This window comes from Melanotaenia boesemani, chromosome 1, assembly GCF_017639745.1.
Source record: "Melanotaenia boesemani isolate fMelBoe1 chromosome 1, fMelBoe1.pri, whole genome shotgun sequence".
Taxonomy (NCBI): Eukaryota; Metazoa; Chordata; class Actinopteri; order Atheriniformes; family Melanotaeniidae; genus Melanotaenia; species Melanotaenia boesemani.
Window position 1 is genome coordinate 30,256,913 of NC_055682.1, and position 19,981 is coordinate 30,276,893.

Genomic DNA, 19,981 nt, shown 5'->3' on the forward strand with positions numbered 1-19,981 from the left:
AATGATACAGAGAATCACAAACAGCTGCTTATACAAAACTAAGAAATCCATCAGCAAAATTTGTACTGTTAAAACAAAACCAAACCACCAAACAGAGGCCGGATAAGAAGAACAAATGCTGCTTCTGTCTGATTTCAATGTCCCAAGCTTTCTACTCTGCACAAATGTTTGCATATCCTGCCCTGTGGAGCCCTCAGCCATCGTGCTTTCCCATTGGCCTGGGCCACGCTCATTATGAAAATCAGAGAGTGGGCGTGGTTTATCCGTAAAAGTACGAGATGACGTCACGAGATAGAGTGGCACTCAGTCGAGTGTGGGGGGGGGGGGGGGGGGGGGGGGGTAAAATGACAACATAAAGATAAAATAAATAGGGCTGATTTCAAATAAGGCAGCTTATAGGCTGTAAAGAAAGAGAAGTAGGGAGGGAGGAGAACTGGAGGAGGAGTAGGAAGAGAGGAAGATATAAGGGAGGGGGGGAGAGTGTGCACCGTGGCACTGTGCAGTTGACTACAGAGAGAGAGGAAAAGGGGGAGAGAGAGAAAGAGAGAGAGAGAGAGAGAGTGCAGCCCGCCGGCCCATTGAGGAAAGATGGCTACAGTCACTGCAAACGGAGTGCAGCAAGAGAATGGATTCAGCACCACGAACAGCGCCGGCAGGATGAACGGGCTTACCATCGGCCAGAACACCATTCCAATGAAGGACCACGACGCCATCAAGCTTTTCATCGGGCAGATTCCCAGAAACCTGGAGGAAAAAGACCTGAAACCCCTGTTTGAGGAATTCGGAAAGATATACGAACTCACTGTACTGAAAGACAGGTTTACGGGAATGCATAAAGGTTGGTTGTTTTGCTCTCTGTTACTTTTCAGATGCTGAGGAGATTAAGAGGAGATATGGAGAAAGAGATAAATAATAATTTTAATAATAATAACAAAAAGAAGAAGGAAGGTCCCATCTCAATTGTGGGCACGGGGCAGAAAAAAAGTGTGTTAATTTGCAGATGTTTGGGACAGAGTGGGATCCCCGAAGAGCCTTTACGAGCACACATACACGCCATATATGTTCATAAGAGACGTGAGAGGCAGAACACGTGGAGGCGAATGACTTGCAAGTGCATGGTTAATTGTTAACGCGTCCAGCCAATCCACGTGAATACTACAGCTGCAAACGCCTTTGTGTGTTTACATTGACAATCATGTGCTGAGCACCCTTGTTAAGGCCAGTTAAGGGGGCGGGACAGAGGTAGGCAAGCGCGCGGGATGCTGTGTTGTTTTGCAGCTGAGTACATGTCTTTACAACTTCAAAAATAATAATGATAATAAAATAAAGACATCATCCATCAGAGAGACAATCTGGCATATAATGTCAGATGGAAACAAAAGCCTTAAGAGGAGCGGAAAAGCAAACCATTATCAGACAATCAGCATCGGTGATTAAGGTGGTGCTGACATGTTGCTTTGACCTTTCAGTGGGGGCTAAAATGCTGCCCACTTTTCGGGAGGCTTTATCTGAGGAAAACACTATTTACATGGCAGCTGTATTGTAATGGTGCTCCGTGGGCGGGTTGCAGTCAGGAAGTACAAAGCAGGATAATAGTAGAGGATGAGATCCAGCATGCATCGTCTTCTCGCTTTCTCTGTTCACAACGCGCACTCTTAAACCCCACTTTCTGTCCAAAACCACCGGGCTCTGTGTTTACTAAGTAATTAGTGAGACAAGCCACGGAACATCAGGTATCAACCCGGTTGTAATGACCGCCCAGTGATAAAAATAATACTAAGAACATAAAAAAAAAACAAAAAAAACAAAAAAAAAAAAATAAAATAAAATAAAACAAAACGCATTTTGTTTAGGAGAGGGAGAAATATTGCCAAAAATATAAATTATGTTCAAATATGTTCAAACTACAGCTTTGTAAACGATCATGTAGTTATAATTTAAAGGCTTTAGTTAGGTTTGCAATTAGATGTCTATCTATATTAAAAGTCTTTCATAATTTGCTAAAATTTCAATAAGAATTTCATCTCAAATTGACAAACAGCCTTACAAACTGAATGTAATTGTAATGTATGTTATGTATTAATATTATTAGGGTCCGAGCCATACAAAGTATGGCAAGGCCCTATTGTTTCTGCTATGTTTATTATTATACTTCTCCTCCTAAGCGCTTCGACCCCTAATTTGACCCCCTAAACACCCATGAAAAGTTGTGAAACTTGGCACACACCTCAAGCCCGGCGAAAATTGCAATATTCTATGGACTGCATACACTTCAATGCAAAAATGGCTCAACAGCGCCACCTAGAAAAAATAAATTACCCCCAATATAATGGGGACACAAACGTCTACTTCGACGCAGGAACACGAAACTTGGCACACACGTGTAACACCCCGAGTCGAGCAAAAAAGTCAATCAAACATCTGTTGTCATGGCAACGGGGTACCCGCCATCTTGGCGTGTGCGTCCATTTTTTGGCCATTTTTTGCACTTTACACACATCGTATTTGAACGAACTAGTCTGAGGGGATTCGTGCGACTGACTCCAAACTTGGTGGGAAGCTTCCTCACAAGTTGGGGACCAAACGATATTCAAATCTTTCTAATAGCAGAAAGCGTGTTACCGTGGCAACCGACGGAAAATGACCTTCTCGCCATGAAACACGGTTTGCTCATATCTCCACAGGAATACGTGGGAACTGCACCAAACTTGACAGGATTCATACTTGTTGGGTCCTTAACGCGTTACACCACCTGTTGTCATGGCAACATCGGGTGGCGGGGTCCAGGCCGCTCGGACCCGATGGATGCCGCTTGCGGCTTTAATTATTATTATTATTATTATTTTGTGTCAGAAATGTATATTATTAGGGTAAACATAAAAATACTACAGTCTATGTTTTATTAACTATGCACTATTTCATAAAGAACCACTGATTATGTTGATTGGAAGTAACTTTAATCTCTCTCTCTCTCTCTCTCTCTCTCTCTCTCACACACACACACACACACACACACACACACACACACACACACACACACACACACACACACACACACACACACACACACCTACATAAAGAACAATCAAACATTTAACACATTCACATATGCACCAGTGGCAATGAATTTGAAATCAGCTCAGTCCAGCTAAAATAATAATTCACAAGGCAGGCAATTTATGTATGATATGTAAGTCAGTGGCTACAGTTCATGATCTTATTGATTAGTACAATTCAACCATTCTTGTGTGAGAAATGAGCATGGGCTCAGCAGTGCTGTCTCATGCGTACACCCCAGAAGATATTCATGCACCACCTGTTCCTCCAACCATCAGCCGCTGGTGCGCACTCCGCTCCTCCTCTTTCTTCTCAAGCTCCTCTTTTGAGCTGATTGGACGATCGATTAAAACACAATATTTCTGATGTTCGTGTTGTTTACGCCTGTCCTCAACCATCCCTGAATGTCAACACTCTGGAGGACGGTTGCCACGGGAAGGATAATCCTGTTCCAAAGCCAGACTGTACTGCATGCTCGCTCAAATCATCCTCCACCAAGGCCACTCTGATGCATGTGTTATGCCCACTTCATCCCGCATGACATTCAAAGTCACTTTGGGAGCACAGGCGTGTACTTTTAATAAGATTTCACCAATGCATTATATGGATGAGTTTTTCTTATTGGCCACTCATCCAAAGCATGTACATATCTCCTAATGCGTCGATGTGTGATAACTGTAGAACGAGGCAAGATGGTGCACTAGTAAGAAAATGGGATTAGTGTCATAAACAAAACATAATTAGGTATATAGTGTAAGTAGATGTGTCACCAAGGAGAAGAGCTTCAACTACTGGCTGAAATTAACATACAGTAATAACTATGATGTACTTTTACTTTTAAACTTAACACTAAACCAGCCAAACAAAATATAACAATTAATATTAATCATGTTAATAAAGAAGAAGGAAAATGTTGAAATTTAAAAGTAAAAGCAGCTGCACTGGGTGGTGCCAAACTGCTAAACTCGTACAGTATTTTACATGCCAGAGTAAATTTTGATTTAAAGCTTAAACTCTTTATACAGAGTTTCTTTTTTAAATGTGCACAATATGAGCTGTGTGTATTTGCAAAGAAGTACTAACAGGTTTAAAACATTCAGCCAAGGTACCTGCATGGTTGTGGATTAGTTTAATTTTGGATAGAGGGCAGAATTTCTTACAATTCCCATTTGGATTATGGCTTAACAGCCAACATTATAGCTTCCCCTGAGTCCTATTGAGTTTATTCAGCATGTAGATATCGCTGCAATCAAAGGCGCCCGAATGCCCAGCATTCTGAGATGCTTGTTAAATATGCACTTTATCTTGACTATTATAGAAAGGCATATTGAAAGTTGACTACTTAAGGGTCCACAGAAAACAGTTACCTGGATCTGCTCCTCCTCTGAGTTCTCTTTATCATACTAGTCTTTTTCAACTAATTGTTTTGGTTTTGTAGGAAACTTTACTCCTTTTTGTTTAAGACATAGTGAAGACATGAAGTAGACATAAAGGAGAATGAATGTTACATTTAGGCTGATATTTTTCAGGTTGCCATAAATGTGACTCCAACTGAATGTTAATGATAAACAGCAGCTTTTGCCCAACTTCACCATGCTTAATTAAAGTTTAACAATATGTCTTAACATAGGGCTTAAAGTCATTAAAAAAAAGTTCTTTCAGGTTCAAATAAAATCTGTAAACAGTGAGGTCATTTTTACTTTTTTTGACAGTCCATCAAACAAATCATATTATTGAAAACACTGACTGGATAAAATACATAGTTTATATGTTTCAAATTATTTTGCCAGTTCAAGATGTTGGGTAATTTCTCAGGCTGTTGTTAGAACCTGGAAGTTTTAAGCTCTCTGAGATGACATATGCTGGGCAGCTGATAGATGTTAGAATCACATGACAGTCTCGAATCGTTTCCTCCCAGAAATCTCTCAAATGATCTACCACACAGTCCAGTAGAGTTCAGTTTCAACCTGACGTTACCCTGTCTGGATGAAATGACATTAATCTACACAATCTTCAGAGTAGTTACAGTATTAATGTCAACACTGTGTTGAGTATTTTCCTATGTCGCTAACAAAAGGTTCTGCAATAATTGCACATAGCGATTTAAAAAGTAGTTTGGCGCATCCTGTTTGGTTCATAAAAATACAAGATATCCCAATGGATAGTGGCAAGCTATTATGTCCAAGGCCCAGGAGACTGCCAGCGCTGTTACATTCTGGCAAATTCAATCCACTTTTTTTCTCATAACACACACATTTTTTCACAGCAGACCAACAGAGAAACAGAGATGAATATAATCAGCTTGTCTCCACAATCCTTAAAAAAGTCCATAAAGATTTTGTTTTGTGCAATAAATATAGTTTGACATCTATATTGAAATACGTCTTTGTCTTATTTGGTGGGTGAGAAAGCTTTAATTTGTTTCACAGAAATGATGCATATGACTGCTGGCATCAGTTAGTGAAGCGTACCTAATGGATGATTTGCAGCACTACCTTTTTTCTCAGCCCGAGTCCTGTGACAAAAATTGCACCGTAATTATGAATTTAAGGGTAGATCAAAATATGTCATGTTTGCTCTGAATATTTGATGTGGATTTTATTGCCACAATTTGAAGAGATGCTTAGTGCCTTATGAGTTCTTACTCTGAGTGTTTCGGGTATCTCTGGAGACTTCTTCGATTATCTGTGGAATTCTATATGTCACATTTTTCTACTCATTAAAGTGAATACATGTAACTGTACATTTCTTTTTTTTTTTTTTTTTTTTAGCAGATGATCCTATCCTATCTTGTAGTTGTTAGACAATGTTGCCTGTAAAGTTGATTTGATAGTTATACATCTTCAGGGAGCCTTATACAGTGCGTGGGATGACTTGACACTATTGGCGTGCACGGTCCTCATCAGTGCATGCTGCAGCCAGGTCGTGCTGTTTAACATCCATCATTTTGCTGAGCACTACATTATCATAATACTTAGTGTCAGTGCTAGAGTGCATGCATTGTTCAGACATGCTGAATGTTAGTGGGGGGCAAATCTTTTGCTTGAGTAGTGCTATCTATCAATCCGTCTCTGATGCTGAGAGCAGGGACTCTGAGCTGTCCCACACAGCCAGCATGAAGAGATACAAAAGAGTTGTTAAATATCCTCATCCATTCCCCTCTCCTCGGTAGGTCCATGCAGTCTAATTGGCTATGAATAGTCTGCCAAAGTGACATTAAAAAAAAAAAAAAAAAAAAAAAAAAGAAGAAGAAGAAGAAGAAGAAAAAAATCTTTTTAGGAATTGAAATGCCAAAAGCAAACCACAGCACAGAAGTAATATTGAAACTAATCCTTCAGAGTATCTGTTCAATTCTTAGATAGATTTGCGGTTTCCTGTGAAATTCAGTTCTTTTGACTTTTAATAATGGCCACTAAGTCATGGAGCCATGCTTGTACTGGATTTTATCTACAGCAGGAGCATTGTAGAGGAAAGTGCTAGACAGTGATTGACGCTTTGTGTAAGCTGAGTGACAGGTGTAGCTTAAGTCTACAGATGACCTCTTTGATCATTAGAAAAAGGGCTGTGTGTGAACCAGACAGCTAACGGCTGTGAACAGACCGTTTCCAAAGTAGACTGATGGAACAAGAGAGAGATGGAAAGATGCGCTGCTGGTAATATGTGGCTAACTCAGACAAAGGAAGCAGTGGATGAATCCTTACATCGTATTTGTCTCAGTACCAACGAGAGGGTCAAGCTGTCACATTTGGCAGCATCCAGTTGTTTTAACAACAATTTTTTCTTTTTCTTTTTTAGTGCCTAGATTTTTCTTTTTTCTTTTTTAGGAAATTAATTTGCATTATTTTCCTACATTAATGAACATCTCAGTTCAGATGTGCGACGAAACTGAAGAAGAGTAAATTACTCATCATTCATGAATTCACTGCTAATGAATTGAAATTTTATACAAATTTGTTCTAGAGTTTTTTTCAATTACATGTACCTGAAGCCTTAAGAAAAAAAGTAAAAAAAAAAAAACAAAACAAAACAAAACAAACAAACAAAAAAAAAAACAATTTGTAATGCCTGGATACATGCAGCTATGAGCACACATAATTTCCATTTTAAAACAAATTGTTTGAAAACGCATAAGGAGGGGGAGAAGTTCTTAAAGTAATTATCCAAACGTGTCTTGCAAATGCAAACACTAATTTTGCATTTCCTGCTCTCTTTGCACCAGTTCACAGGGTTTACTTTTCCATTTGCCTTACCTCCAATTGGTTGGACTTTCGTCCCTTACTAAAATTATAGTGTGGTAAATTGTATTTGATTACCAAAGTATTATTTTCACCCCACTTAACCTGTTCATCACAGGAAGTCACAAGTCTGTCTTCTGAACCTCCACAAAGCTTACCCCTAATTTTCAAATCATGTTCACAAGCTTTTCATCTTCCTTTTCCAAATTAATGCAGTGAAGTTATTTCGCCAATTTAAACTTAGTAAAGGATTTTTTAAAGTATCATCTATGGTATTTGCTGAACACGACATGTTAAACATGAATATTAAAAAACAAAGTTATGTTTTTTTCAGCTATTATCAAATGAAGTTAATGATTTCTTTAAGTTGCAGTAATGAACTGCATCACATTGAACATCCTATCAAAGCAGTTTTTTGTGATTATGTTGTTGTGTCCATTAGAAACACTTTGTGACCAAAGGTCAAAGTGCTTGTTTCTAAAATCTGTGTCAGTGCATGTAAGGGCAGCAATAGTATCTGAAAATTTACGATTACAAATATAATCTAATGCCAATTGGTCAACTTAAAGTGTTAAACTGACAGTCTGACCTGCAAGCAGCTGCTACTTCCCTTCAAACAACATCCACTTTTTCTCTCCTCATGCTCTTCAAGTTAAATTCTCATCTGCTCTACATCTGGATCTCTAAGTGAGTGATTACTTTAAGCTTCAGCTGTACTCTCAGCCAGCACTCATGAATATGAAGCTTTCCTTGTATCCTGGAGATATCCCACCACTGTCAGGAAGCAGAGGCAGCCATGCAATAAGCCTGGATATTCAAAGACACGCACCAGAAGTCCACTTCAACAAGATATTTTAATATCATATTACTTTTTCAAACAATTAGATGACTATACACCAGGAAGTGATGGGTTTACTTGTACTTGTGCTTGTATTTCTTTTTTTTTAAAGACTGAACAGTTAAGTAAAGCTCACATGACTTGGTTAACAAAAATCCTTTAGTACAATTTAACTAAACATTGTAAAAAATGATCATGTTATTTCACTACAGGGACATTATAAATTGATTATTAACATCTGATGTAAATGTAATTAATGTTAGATGTATAATTTAGTAATTTATTTAGTTTATTTTACTGAACGAGGACCATGTACAGCAGCATTATTCATAAAGGTAAAATGAGCTTTCCCTGCCCTATAGTATGTTTAATATAAACATAATACTAAATATAGTCCATAAAAACTATATTTTTCTATATTTAATACAAATTCAATAAAAGTATTGCACAAATGCACATAACTTTGTAAAACCTATAAAAAGAAAAAAATGTTTAGAAGAAATTTACTATTTGGCCAAAAAGTCCTTTAGCAGCTTTTGATTTAGTTGCATAAATCTATAAACTGATTACTTTGCTTTTGATGCCCTCTATCAGTAAATTCTGATAAAATAGTGGTGACAGATGTGCCAAAATAAAAATGCAACATGTAGAAATGCAACACAGCAATAAATAAATAAATAAATCTCATAATAATCCAAGGGCAGGGGCAGATGAGTGTCATCATTAGCCTGCAACTCCCATGAGCCTTTGCTTGAACCTGTCCCCTGGGAGGCCTTGGCTCATGCTCCACAGTTTTGTAATGTCACACAGGATGAAGAGTGTTTCCCCAGGCTCCCAAACTTTTCTGCTTTGCTGTGAGGCACGCCGTTTCATCAGTGTCTTTTAGGTGATTTTTCCTCTTGAGTAACTGTCTAGTTGTGGAGGTGGGTGAAGGTTGTCGTGGAAAAGGAGCTCTTCTGGCCATGTGCCAGTGTGCTGCTTGCTTTCGGGGATGATGGTTTGCTAGGCATGCTGGGTATCTTCAGTTTGAGCGAGTGTGAGTGTGTGCACTTGCGTGTGACTGTGTGTGTATATTCTCCCATGGGAATCCTTGGCAGTAGGTGTGACATGTAGTAATGGGAAATTATGCTGCACAGTGCAAAACCTCTTCTGAACAGGGTCACCCATTGTCAGCTCTGCCAAGCACGTAACAGAGCAACAACTCAACCTTTAATGAAAGCTGTCACATTTTTGTCAGAGACCTATTTACTATACACTAGGTATTTACATTCTGTTTCCTGAATTTTCCATCTCAAAGACAAGTCTCTAGTGATGTGTGAGGGCACTTGTTTCTTGCAAACTAATTTGTGGTTCAGTAACTAAGACAGTAATCATTGATCAGAAATGAGCAGGCATAATTTTCTTTTATCAGTAGGGGAGAAATATCACCTGGTTGGGGGTAACTAAACATTTTTTCAGCCACCTTCCATTGAAATTAATCTTAATGCATGTAAAAGTTTCATACCTGTATTTTATACACTTTGCTTTGCTCAGTCCTTTTTTACTACATTAGATTAATGCAAGCAATGTGGTAAAAATTTTTATCCTCATAAGGAGTGAAGATATGCATGAATTCACTAGATCTAATCCAAAAGGGGTGGCACATTAAAAAAAAAGTTTAATTTTAATCCTATTTCTCAAGCAGCATGTTATTTTCTCTGAGGGTATGGAGCTATTAACTTTAGAGAGCCACATCTCAGTTGACGGGGTATATGAATTCCAATGGCTTGTAAAACTCCAGTGAGCCTTATATTTTGGCCATGCGTAGAACAGAATTACCTTGATGAAATCTTAAATCTCTAGTTCCATTTGGAGGTTTACAGTAAGCTTTTTAAAAGTCGACTGTACGGATGCTTGAGCTCTGAGCAAACACTGAAACAGAAGCGTGCGGGTGGGTTCACATCTTTACAATGCAACTTGTAGTTACATAATAGAACTATCCAATTAAGATTAGACCTTTGTTTAAATCAGTATAAGCTATGTTTTGTAATGAGGCTCTGTTCACTTTGTGTTAATGGGTTTATATTAGAAAATAATTCTTTTTTTTACTTTGCACTTGGTGGGTACTAAATGTTGAACTCTGGTTTTCATAAGGAGAATGTGACTTCAGACTTTCTACATTTTATGCTTTTTTGTAACTTCATTCTGCAAGTGTCTTAAAACACACCACATACATGAAATGCATACATTTCTAAAGTCTAATAATACTTTTATCCTCTCTTTCCTGTCTTGTTGATACTGAAGGATGTGCCTTTCTAACATACTGTGCCAGAGAGTCAGCACTGAAGGCCCAGAGCGCCCTCCATGAACAGAAGACTCTGCCAGGGGTAAGTGCCCCCAATCTGCCCTCTGTGACAGGCTAACTCCCTCGGGGCTGCCAGCCTTGTATCAGAACTCACATGATCATAGGAATTACTTCACACTCACCAACACACAGAGGCTTACTGGGACACATTATACATTAAGATACACATTTAAATGCAGACACAGATATTGAAACAGATCATCTTTTCTCAGCCTCTGTTTTTCTTGATTCTTACACACATCATCTCTCGCTTACACACACACACACACACACACACACATACGAACACACCCGCAGACATACTAAAAGAGTGTGAGTGGTCTATCTCACCTTGCAGTGTCTTATTACACTAATCACCCCGCCGGAGATATTTGATAAGCCCTCCTTCATAACAGGCCATGCCGTCCTTCTCCTGTCCTCCCACAATATGGCTGCCACAGACACTAATTGCCTTGAGGAATCCCACTCTCATTATCACATATAATCAAACAGTAAGTATAAACAATCATTTTTACCACGTATATCACCATCTGGTGTTTATGTTTTAAATCTTCCCCATTTTCTTTTGTTTTTTTTTGTGCCTATTTTTTCCTGCCCGTTTTCCAACATTTGCCTTTGGCAGGCAGGTAACTTTTTCAATTAAAATAATGGCCTCTTCAAATGACACAGGTAAAACATACCCAGTAGTGGGCTCTTAAGCCCACCCAGGAGGAGGCCCTCAGTCTAGATGAGCGTGAGCCTGTGCTGTCTATCTGCACTTGATATGTGGGAGGGGGATCCGACTCTAACATCGGGGGAATTATCGAGGTGTGATTGAATTACACCCGCAGGTCCCTAGGATGGGAAGCTTTTCTACTTCTCACTGGGTCTCTCTGCCTCCCCATTTCCTTTCACCACCAGGACAACCTCCCAGGTTGAGTCTTTAATCAGAGCCTGAGGATATCTTTCCGAATCTCCTGGGAGGCAGCAAGGGGCAAGAGACAGGAGACTCAAGAGAAAAGACGAGAAGTAAAAGAGGAAGAGATTATGCATATGGACCAGTTAATAAAGGGGGCAGAGGTGGCTGATGCATTTATGGGGCTTCATATTGTTCCTGACTGTTGGGTTAAATCAGTTGTTTGCACTTTGCTGGATGTTAGGCACACTGGTACACTGCAGTGAAAATGTCCCTGGGAGACCGGACTCCCCAGCTCCTTACTGCCTCCCGCAGCTTCATAATGAGATGATTGCAATGATGGTCCTGGATTGGTGTTCCTGTCTATATTGCCCTTATGGAGGGACATTCTTGTTTGTCTTCTATCTAGAAAGAGGTTAATGGCATGTTCTGTGGGGTTTGAGTAAACATTTCCCCTGTACAGCTCACAGCAAGGGGTCAATCCTGCAATCTCAGGCTGAGCACAGGCCGCATAAAGAAGACTAATAAAGACATTCTGTCTTTCTGTGTGTGGGTGTGTGTATGAGACATAAAGATAGGCACAGAGGCAAAGACAGAGAGAAAACAAGGAGAGTGCAAGGGAGATGGAGACAGACAAATACTGGGAGAGGTGACACTTCTGGACAAGCCTCATTGTCACTGTCATGGCCTAATGGTTTAGATGCTCACTCGTATAATACTGCCATTTCACTGGCTTCTCCACACACTGTTGCAGACATGATTGTTCAGTCCGGTAGTGGCTGTGTGATTTTCAGGCAAAAAAATTCACATTTTGTTCCAATGAGACATGTGGTATTAAAAAAAAAATAAAAATAAAAAAATAAAGGGCTGCGCTCTTTGTTTCAAGAGGATGGATGATGCAAAAAATAATCCAAACATTGGCTTAATACTTTTTTGGCTCAGGTAAATCATTTAGCAGAAGCACAGTCTTGTTTTAGCTTTGTAGGCTTAGTTATATCTGACTGTCATTATACAATAGTCATCCTTTTCCCTATGTGCAAGTAAGATCTAGAGAAAGCTAGACTGTTAAACACACATTACCAGCATGACGTCCTTGTTTGGCTTCCTCCCTTAAGCTTGATTTATGCTTCATGTTAGATCAAAGCCGAGCTTATGGAGGAGAATATTTAAGCTTCCAATGCCTTTGTGATCATTTATACCTGTGTGGCGGTGCGTCTGCACAGGCCTGTAGTTACACCACCAAACACTACTTCGCTGCATGGTTTCTATACTACTGTGGTGAATTTCTTTATGTGCTTCAAACACAAGAAGCTTAAAACAGACGTTACTTGATGTAACTCTGCTTCTACTTTGAGTACGTAGGGCGCTAATGAATGTCAAACAGGAGTCACTTTTATTCCAATTACTGCAACACAAAAAAGAGAAAGACATCAGAGTCAAGACAGCAAAAGGCAGGGCCGTGAAAATGAGACAGCCACCTACAGCTATACAGGCAAAACACTGGCTACTGTGTTAGCATTATAATTATGCCTACAACTACTGCCTGTTACATTTTATATATTTGTTTAATGGTGGTATTTTATTTTATAGATGTAATGAAACAACATACAGAGTGCAGAGTTATATGGTAGCCTCTGTGTTCATCTTAAGCTGGATTTAATACTTGTGTACTGTCTGTGCAAGGTTGGTTATGGCGTCACCACCGTATGCTCACCATAGGTACATGGAGGCTTGACGCGCACCTTTTCCAGACCTGATGTGCACTCCTGCTATGCAGCAAATTTATGCAGAAGTACTCCCTTGTGATTGGTCAGTTTGTGATCACAGATTTTTTTTTTCCAGATTTCTGGATCTTGCTGAATTTGTGCTGTAGCTGCCATTTTAAAAAAAACAACACAGAATGGAGCAAGTTAATGAGAGGCTGATTGAGGAGGTTAGGAAATATGCATGCAATGTCGGCCGCCGTTGTTCTAAAATATGAAATGTACCACGGAAAGAACTCCATCCTGTGGAGTTTAACAGGCGATACCAGCCCTACTGCCACCTTCAGATTCAAAAGAGAAACTGCAACACAACACCATAAACCTTACACTGCGAGAGCACATTTCACCAGTGACAGCAACACTGGCCCGTCCGTACGCAGACGCCATGCAAGAATAAATTCAGCTTTAGAGGAATCATAAATCCAGCTACAGTGCTAAAGGTCTTTCTGGTTCTCTACAAAGCTCTAGTGAAAAATTCATTACCTTTATTCAATTAAAATTTCAATGATTTAAACTGTGAGTTGTGACAGACTTGGAAACATTTTAAGAATAATTAGGAGGGTAAAGGTGTTGTCTGCATGTGAGTTTGATAATCTCTTGCACTGGTGACCAACTGGCTTCAGGAAGCCATGGCCTGTCTTAAACTTCTGCTGGCATCTGTGAAAAGGCAAGGCAGGTTAATTTATGTACAAGATAACTCCAAGAATAGAATACATACAGTGGGTTATATGTGATGCAAACAGACATGGGAAATGTATAATCATCATTATCACTATTACTGTTACCATCACTGTCAGTGGACACAAGTGAGACAATGTATTCATAAAGAAAAGGAAAAAAAAAAAAAAAAAAACTATCTTAATCAAAAGCAGTGGCAAATAAAAGAGTTTTCAGATGCAATTTTAAAGAACTAAAGGTTTTCTGGTAGTTTGTTTGTGATATTAGGAGCATAAAAACTAAACACTTCTCCTTGTTTAGTTTTAACTCTCAAGATGGAAAGTAAACTTAACCTAGATGATCTTAGATGCTTTGGCGACTCACATGGCCTCAGCTGATCCGATATTTATTTTGTACCAGAGCCATTCAGAGTCTTATACACCTGCTTCAAAATTTTAACATTTTGATGCCATTCTGGTGCATACAAAATCCATGTAGAGATCTGAGAACCAGAGTGATATTTTCCAAGGAAGGAAAGTTCCGTTTTGCATTTGTTCCCCCACAGAGCAAACACAAGAAGCACCTCCTAGGGTATGAACAGAGATGCATGGTGCATCACATAGAAAGGGTGACTGTGTTCCTCAAACATCAGAAACACAAGCTGTCCAAATATAAAGAAGATATCTGTTAATAAATATTTTATGGCTCGAGCAAAAAGGTTGTTTTGCTTCATACAATCAACAGGTTAGTGTTGAGGCTGCTACCCAGTGGATGTGAAGAAAACAATGTTTTCTTTACATCCCATTGTTGGTTCATAGACAACATTTTAATCACAGTTTTTTTTACTTTGGTTGCAATAACCAGGGTAGCATGATAGCTATTTTTAAGTGAAGTCACAATTTAATTGGCTCATTGTTCAACAGCAAATGTAAACTATTAAATAGCTGAGTTGGAGAAATTCATTTTAAAATTAGTTTGTTGTATTTTACTTTTCTGACAAATAAAATGTTTACATTACAGAGATATTTCATATGAAATAGCAGTGTTTAGTTTATTACTTTATTTTCCTGATAACTGAATTTATCTTATTCATGCAACATAGATATTTTTATAATGTGCCCTTTGCAGTTTACAAAAATGAGTGACTGCAGGTTAGATGTAAAAACTAGAGGAGGGAAATTCTTATATTTTGCCTGATTTAAATTCCATTACATACTGAGCCTTGCACAGTGTGCATCACACTCAAATTGCCACAAGGGAATTTGGCTCCTCCTGTTGTGGCTGAGGAAAGCTTTGTTTACATTGTTTGATCAATTGCATGTAAAGAGCACAATGAGCTCTTGATGTCCTGTGCATCAGATCTGGCTCCTGCAGTTTGTACAGTAAATGTAATCAGATATTTTGCCTCCTTCCCTTCAACGGCTCGAAGTGTTTCTGTGTATAGTTTCTGTACATTCCCCATTACATGGCTGAACACATGTATATATGCAGGTTAGATGTGTTCGTGAATGGTCTCACTCAGTGATTTATACAAAATTAAAATTTCTCCTTGTCAGCATCTGTGAACGCAAACAATAGGAACAGGTAAGTTGTTGTTCACAAAAAAATCCTGATGACTGAATTATTTAATTTGATGGCCCATAAACTTTATTGCAATTGTTTTATTATTTATTTATTTATTTTTTTTTACCCCATTTGGCAATAAAGACTGCAAGAAAATCTAATTAATATTTGTAATTGAAACAGCAAAATGTTATTCACAACTGTTTGCCAAATAGCCCCCTAACATGGCACTACTGGAGCCACAGAGCTTCAAATGAATTCTGGTCTCTACTTTCAGGGCCACGCTGCTTACTCCTCACAGGCCAATTAGCTGTTGGTGTTTCCATGTAACAAGCATGCTAATTGGGTGCTACGGTAGCCCGTAAGCCAATTAAAATTTTCCACAAAAAACAATATTCAGCTTCTCTTTGTCTCTAACTCGCTTCACTGTCTTCATTTTCCTACCCTCACTCCAAAATGTTCTCCTGCCTGACTGTATCTCCACAACCTTCCGTCTCCCTGTCTAATTTCCACATAGTCCATGACGAGGGTGGCATTCCACCCATTTCTGAACGTTTATGTAAAGAGAGCACCAGCAACACCTGACAGCTGTCCTAATGATACGGCAGCCAGGCATACCAGAGAGGAACATAAGTAAAATTAACACAACAAATACCCACTTGTTGATATGTTTATCTTCAAATTTGAAAGACTAGGCTGGGTTTCCACTTCAACCAAACTGGTTGACAAAATGCTTTTTCCCTCAGTGCATGAAAAGTGCAGAAAGTTGACTTGGTGTTATTCATCCAAAAATAGGTGGAAGGAAGAATGTACAATATAGGTATTATGTATCACTAAGCACACACCATGGGGCTATGGATCAGTGCATCCATGTTCTTGACACTTTCTCCCTTCATCACACACTGCAGACATAGCTGCTGCATGCCTGCTGTATGTCTGTGTGCCTCAATGCACAGTGACAATAAGCAAGGAGGATTTTTTTACTCTTTTAACGTTACTTAAATCTGAAAAAGTAGGGATTGTTAATCTAACCAGAAAAGTAATTATTTTAGCCTCTTTCAAACAACTTTAATTTACTAAGCCTGGTACACACACATTGGACTGTTTTTGTCCCAATTTTGCCTCTTCCTGACCTCGGACGGCAAACGGCTGATCATTATGAGATTTCCCTGTCCAATTATCATTTGGTCTGTGGTGTGTTACTATTTGTCTTGATAATCCGCTTCGAAACGGGTTGTAGCCGACAGTCGGAAATATTGAACATGTTCAATTTTTCAGAGCCAATTTCTTAGGAACGTCGACGACTCGTGTATTGTAACTGTGTGGATGGTGATGTGGTACGGAATGTAGCCAATCAGAGAGCGAGCTGGCTGGGGAACAAGGAAGTAAATAAAGTTCGTGTTCATGCCGTCTCCAGTCTGTTATTTTTTTAGTTCTGGCTTTTTCTGTTAAACAAAAGTCCCAAGACCACCATCATTCCCTCGTCCTATGTATCCCCTTCCATACTGTGTGTTGTGTTTTCCGGTTGTTACTATGTTTCTTCTTTGTTTTTTGCCGGTTTTTGCTATGGTTCTTCTTCTACGTTTCGATGTTTGTCCAGCTTGGAGGACTAGATTGTAGATGAGTTGCGGGACAGCATCATTATGTGTGTGTTGTTCTGTGATTAGATTATCGGAGCACACCACACACAGTATGATCAAAACACATTTTTTTTGTCTTCACGTGTGAGGTCTCGACAAGATAAAGAATCTTCAACGATTAAAAACATCGTTATGTGTGTACCAGGCTTTAGGAAGAAAACCTTTACTCAATAAAGTGAACATAAGCACACTTAAAAATGAGCATGTTACTTCTTCCTTTTCATTAATCTGAAAGTAGATAATCCCTATTGTATATTAAATACTAATGGCTTCATGGGGAGGATCACAGGATATGGGTATATATATGTTGCAGAGTGACAGCATCTTATCAGCAGACTGAACCTTTCTTCAGCACATCTGCTCCCAGACAACTCATGCTGCAGTTTGAACTAATTTCTCAGGCCACACAGCAGCAGCACATTCTTCTAAAAGGACAAACTGTGTTCTGTTGCTGATCAATTTGTCCTCTGTGCCAGATGTGTCAAACCTCAGAGCTCTGAGCGTTTGCTACTATGAAGCAAAAAGTACTGTAGAAAAAAAAGGCTTGGGCACTGGACGTGAAACCTCCTTTAAGGCTCCCAATGCTCTCCTCATCATCAATTACGTCTATATCATTTCTTTCTGCAGCCCGCTTTAGAAAAGAAATTAAAAAGGGCCATTGTTTTTCTTATCCCCCTGGGATGAAAGCATTTACTACGCTGCCGCACCATCCTCGGCCATCCTGCCGATTAGGGAGTGAATGGAATCACAATCCAGGGATGCACTCAGCGTTGTCTCCTATTATTTGGCTTGTGGCCCTGAATATTGTACAAAAATTAATTTTGTTCCATCTGATGGGATTTTCAGCCTTGGAGAGTGTGAAATGTTAATCCAGGCAGGCGGGCGGGCGGACATCGTGGAATGTCTGGCTGTTTTACTGGCAAATGTGGACAGGCTACAAACACAGCTGATTGTAGGACCACCTTTAACCAGCCCATAAAGATGGCAGGCCAGAGGCGGTGTACAGATGAGCTGGAGAGATAGTGCTTTTTAAAGACTGCAGGGCAACAGAATTTTGGTGTTGAGAAGATGGCAACAACCAGGCTTATCTGTCCTTTTGATCTCAACTAACTATTAAAACACAGGTTTAGGCCCATGTTATAAAGCATGATAAAGAATTTATCTATGATGTTAAAGTCGCAAATAGAGAGAAAACAGTTCAGTATGTACACAGACATGTATGTCTAAATTTCCACAATATGCAAAAGGAGCTGATTAGAATTAAAAATAGATAAAAGAACTTACTGTGGAGACGTACTGAAGAGGATAGATCCAATAAGAGAAATCCTTAACTGACAAAAATATGACTTTTTCTAAAATACTGAACCATGAACCTCAGGTAATGATACTGGAAGGACGAGAGTCTCTTTTAATGGCTGACTTTTCTTTTAAAACGTGTTGACGGTTGAGCAGTTCCTTCACACTTCCCGCCTTCATACCTACATGCTCACCATCCTTCCTTTGCTGACAGGTGGAGTCGGACTCCGCCGTGCACACTCTCCTGTGCTAATTTATCCACTTCTTTAGCTGTAATGAGGCAGAACTGGCAAATGTGGGGACAGCATTGTTAACATTGCTGCTTCACTGAGGAAGAGGAAAAGGCTGATAAATAGTGGAGGAGAGGAAATGAGGCCTGGGTGCTGTCATACCTTCAAAAGTGATACTTTTAGACTTTTCTCCAGACTAGATTGCTGTCATGTTGTGAAGCTTCATGCTGAAACATGAGATTTTCTCAAGCAATTAGACTTCAAAGTTTTTGTTGCATCAGTGCTGAGCTGTTTAGCTACAGAAACTAGAATAATAATATAAACACAATTAATTTGCAGATTTATTTTTGTTTTGTGCTCAAAGTGTTTAAAGTTAAATTATTTAAATCTAAATCAATGTAGTAAGATCAAAATGTAACTCACAAGTGAAAATGTCTCAGTCTAGTTTCAGATACAGGGTGTCGCAACAGAAACAGATGTTGACACCACACTCTGTTGGCAAAGATGGCAAAGATGAGGTGATCTCATTGAAAGTTTTCAGTTTTCAATCCAAATGGCAATTTCTATTCAAAATGGCCCTGGTTTAAGTAATCAAAACCCACAATTAATCAAATGTGAATAGACCTTGGGTTGATTTTAAAATGATCTGACATACGCACACAGAGATGACCAGGAGACATTTTTAGGAGGTTTGACATTTTTAGGAAGAACATGGGAAACCAGGTTCATAGATGAGGCAAAAAAGATGGAGCTAGAGATAACTGACAGGTCATCATTAAAGAGAAATACCATGAGAGATAGCATTCCTGAATAATTAACAGTCAAACATCACCCGGACAAACTCCTCCATCAGTGTGTCCAAAGGATTAACTGCGTCATGCTCGTCTTATCTCCCCCATTTCATTTAAGAAAGAAAACGACCTTGTGCTTGTTTACATGCTGATTAAAGACAGGAGGGAAAGGAGGAGACAGCGAGAAAGTCAAACTGTAATCAGAGGAGTTTGTTAAGTGAAGTATTTTTGGTGGTGCGTTCTCAGCAGATACAGCGAGCTGCTGCCAGGCTGTGTCACAGCAAAAAACAACCACCTCTATGTAGCAGCTAACGAGCTATGAGTAGGCTGGGAGAAAGAGGAGTGTGTGTGTGTGTGCGTGTGTGCACGTGTGTGCTTGTTTCTGAATGTGGTGTGTGATAAAAAGTATGTTTGGTGTGTGGGTGGTTCTATTAGTTAGTCTGCCTGTTTTATTGCACTGGGAATAGCTCCTGCTTCTGGGCTCTTGTGAGTCAGTCTGCATACAGTACTATGCTATCAGTGCGTAATGTGTGTGAGAGCTCTTAAAATCCTTTTTTGTAAGATCTAGTTTGAGTTTCAGACCTTTGAAGTAAAGGAGCATGCAGAGCCATTCTGGTTTGGAATTTGGGAGCTTTGTTTGGTTTTTCATGTCGAGCTGTCACCATAAATAGA

At 39.3% G+C, this 19,981-nt stretch overlaps 1 protein-coding gene across 4 annotated transcripts in view; it reads left to right on the forward strand.

Annotated features, from left to right (window-relative positions):
* Window positions 1-532: 532 nt before the first annotated feature.
* Window positions 533-19,981, forward strand: part of celf6 (CUGBP Elav-like family member 6) — a 145,744-nt gene continuing 126,295 nt past the window's right edge. For all 4 annotated transcript variants that reach the window (XM_041994421.1, XM_041994339.1, XM_041994501.1 and 1 more), the window contains exons 1-2: window positions 533-838; window positions 10,414-10,496. In XM_041994421.1, coding sequence (XP_041850355.1) covers window positions 589-838; window positions 10,414-10,496 — 333 coding nt within the window. In that variant the 5' untranslated portion in view covers window positions 533-588. The remainder of the gene's footprint in view (window positions 839-10,413; window positions 10,497-19,981) is intronic.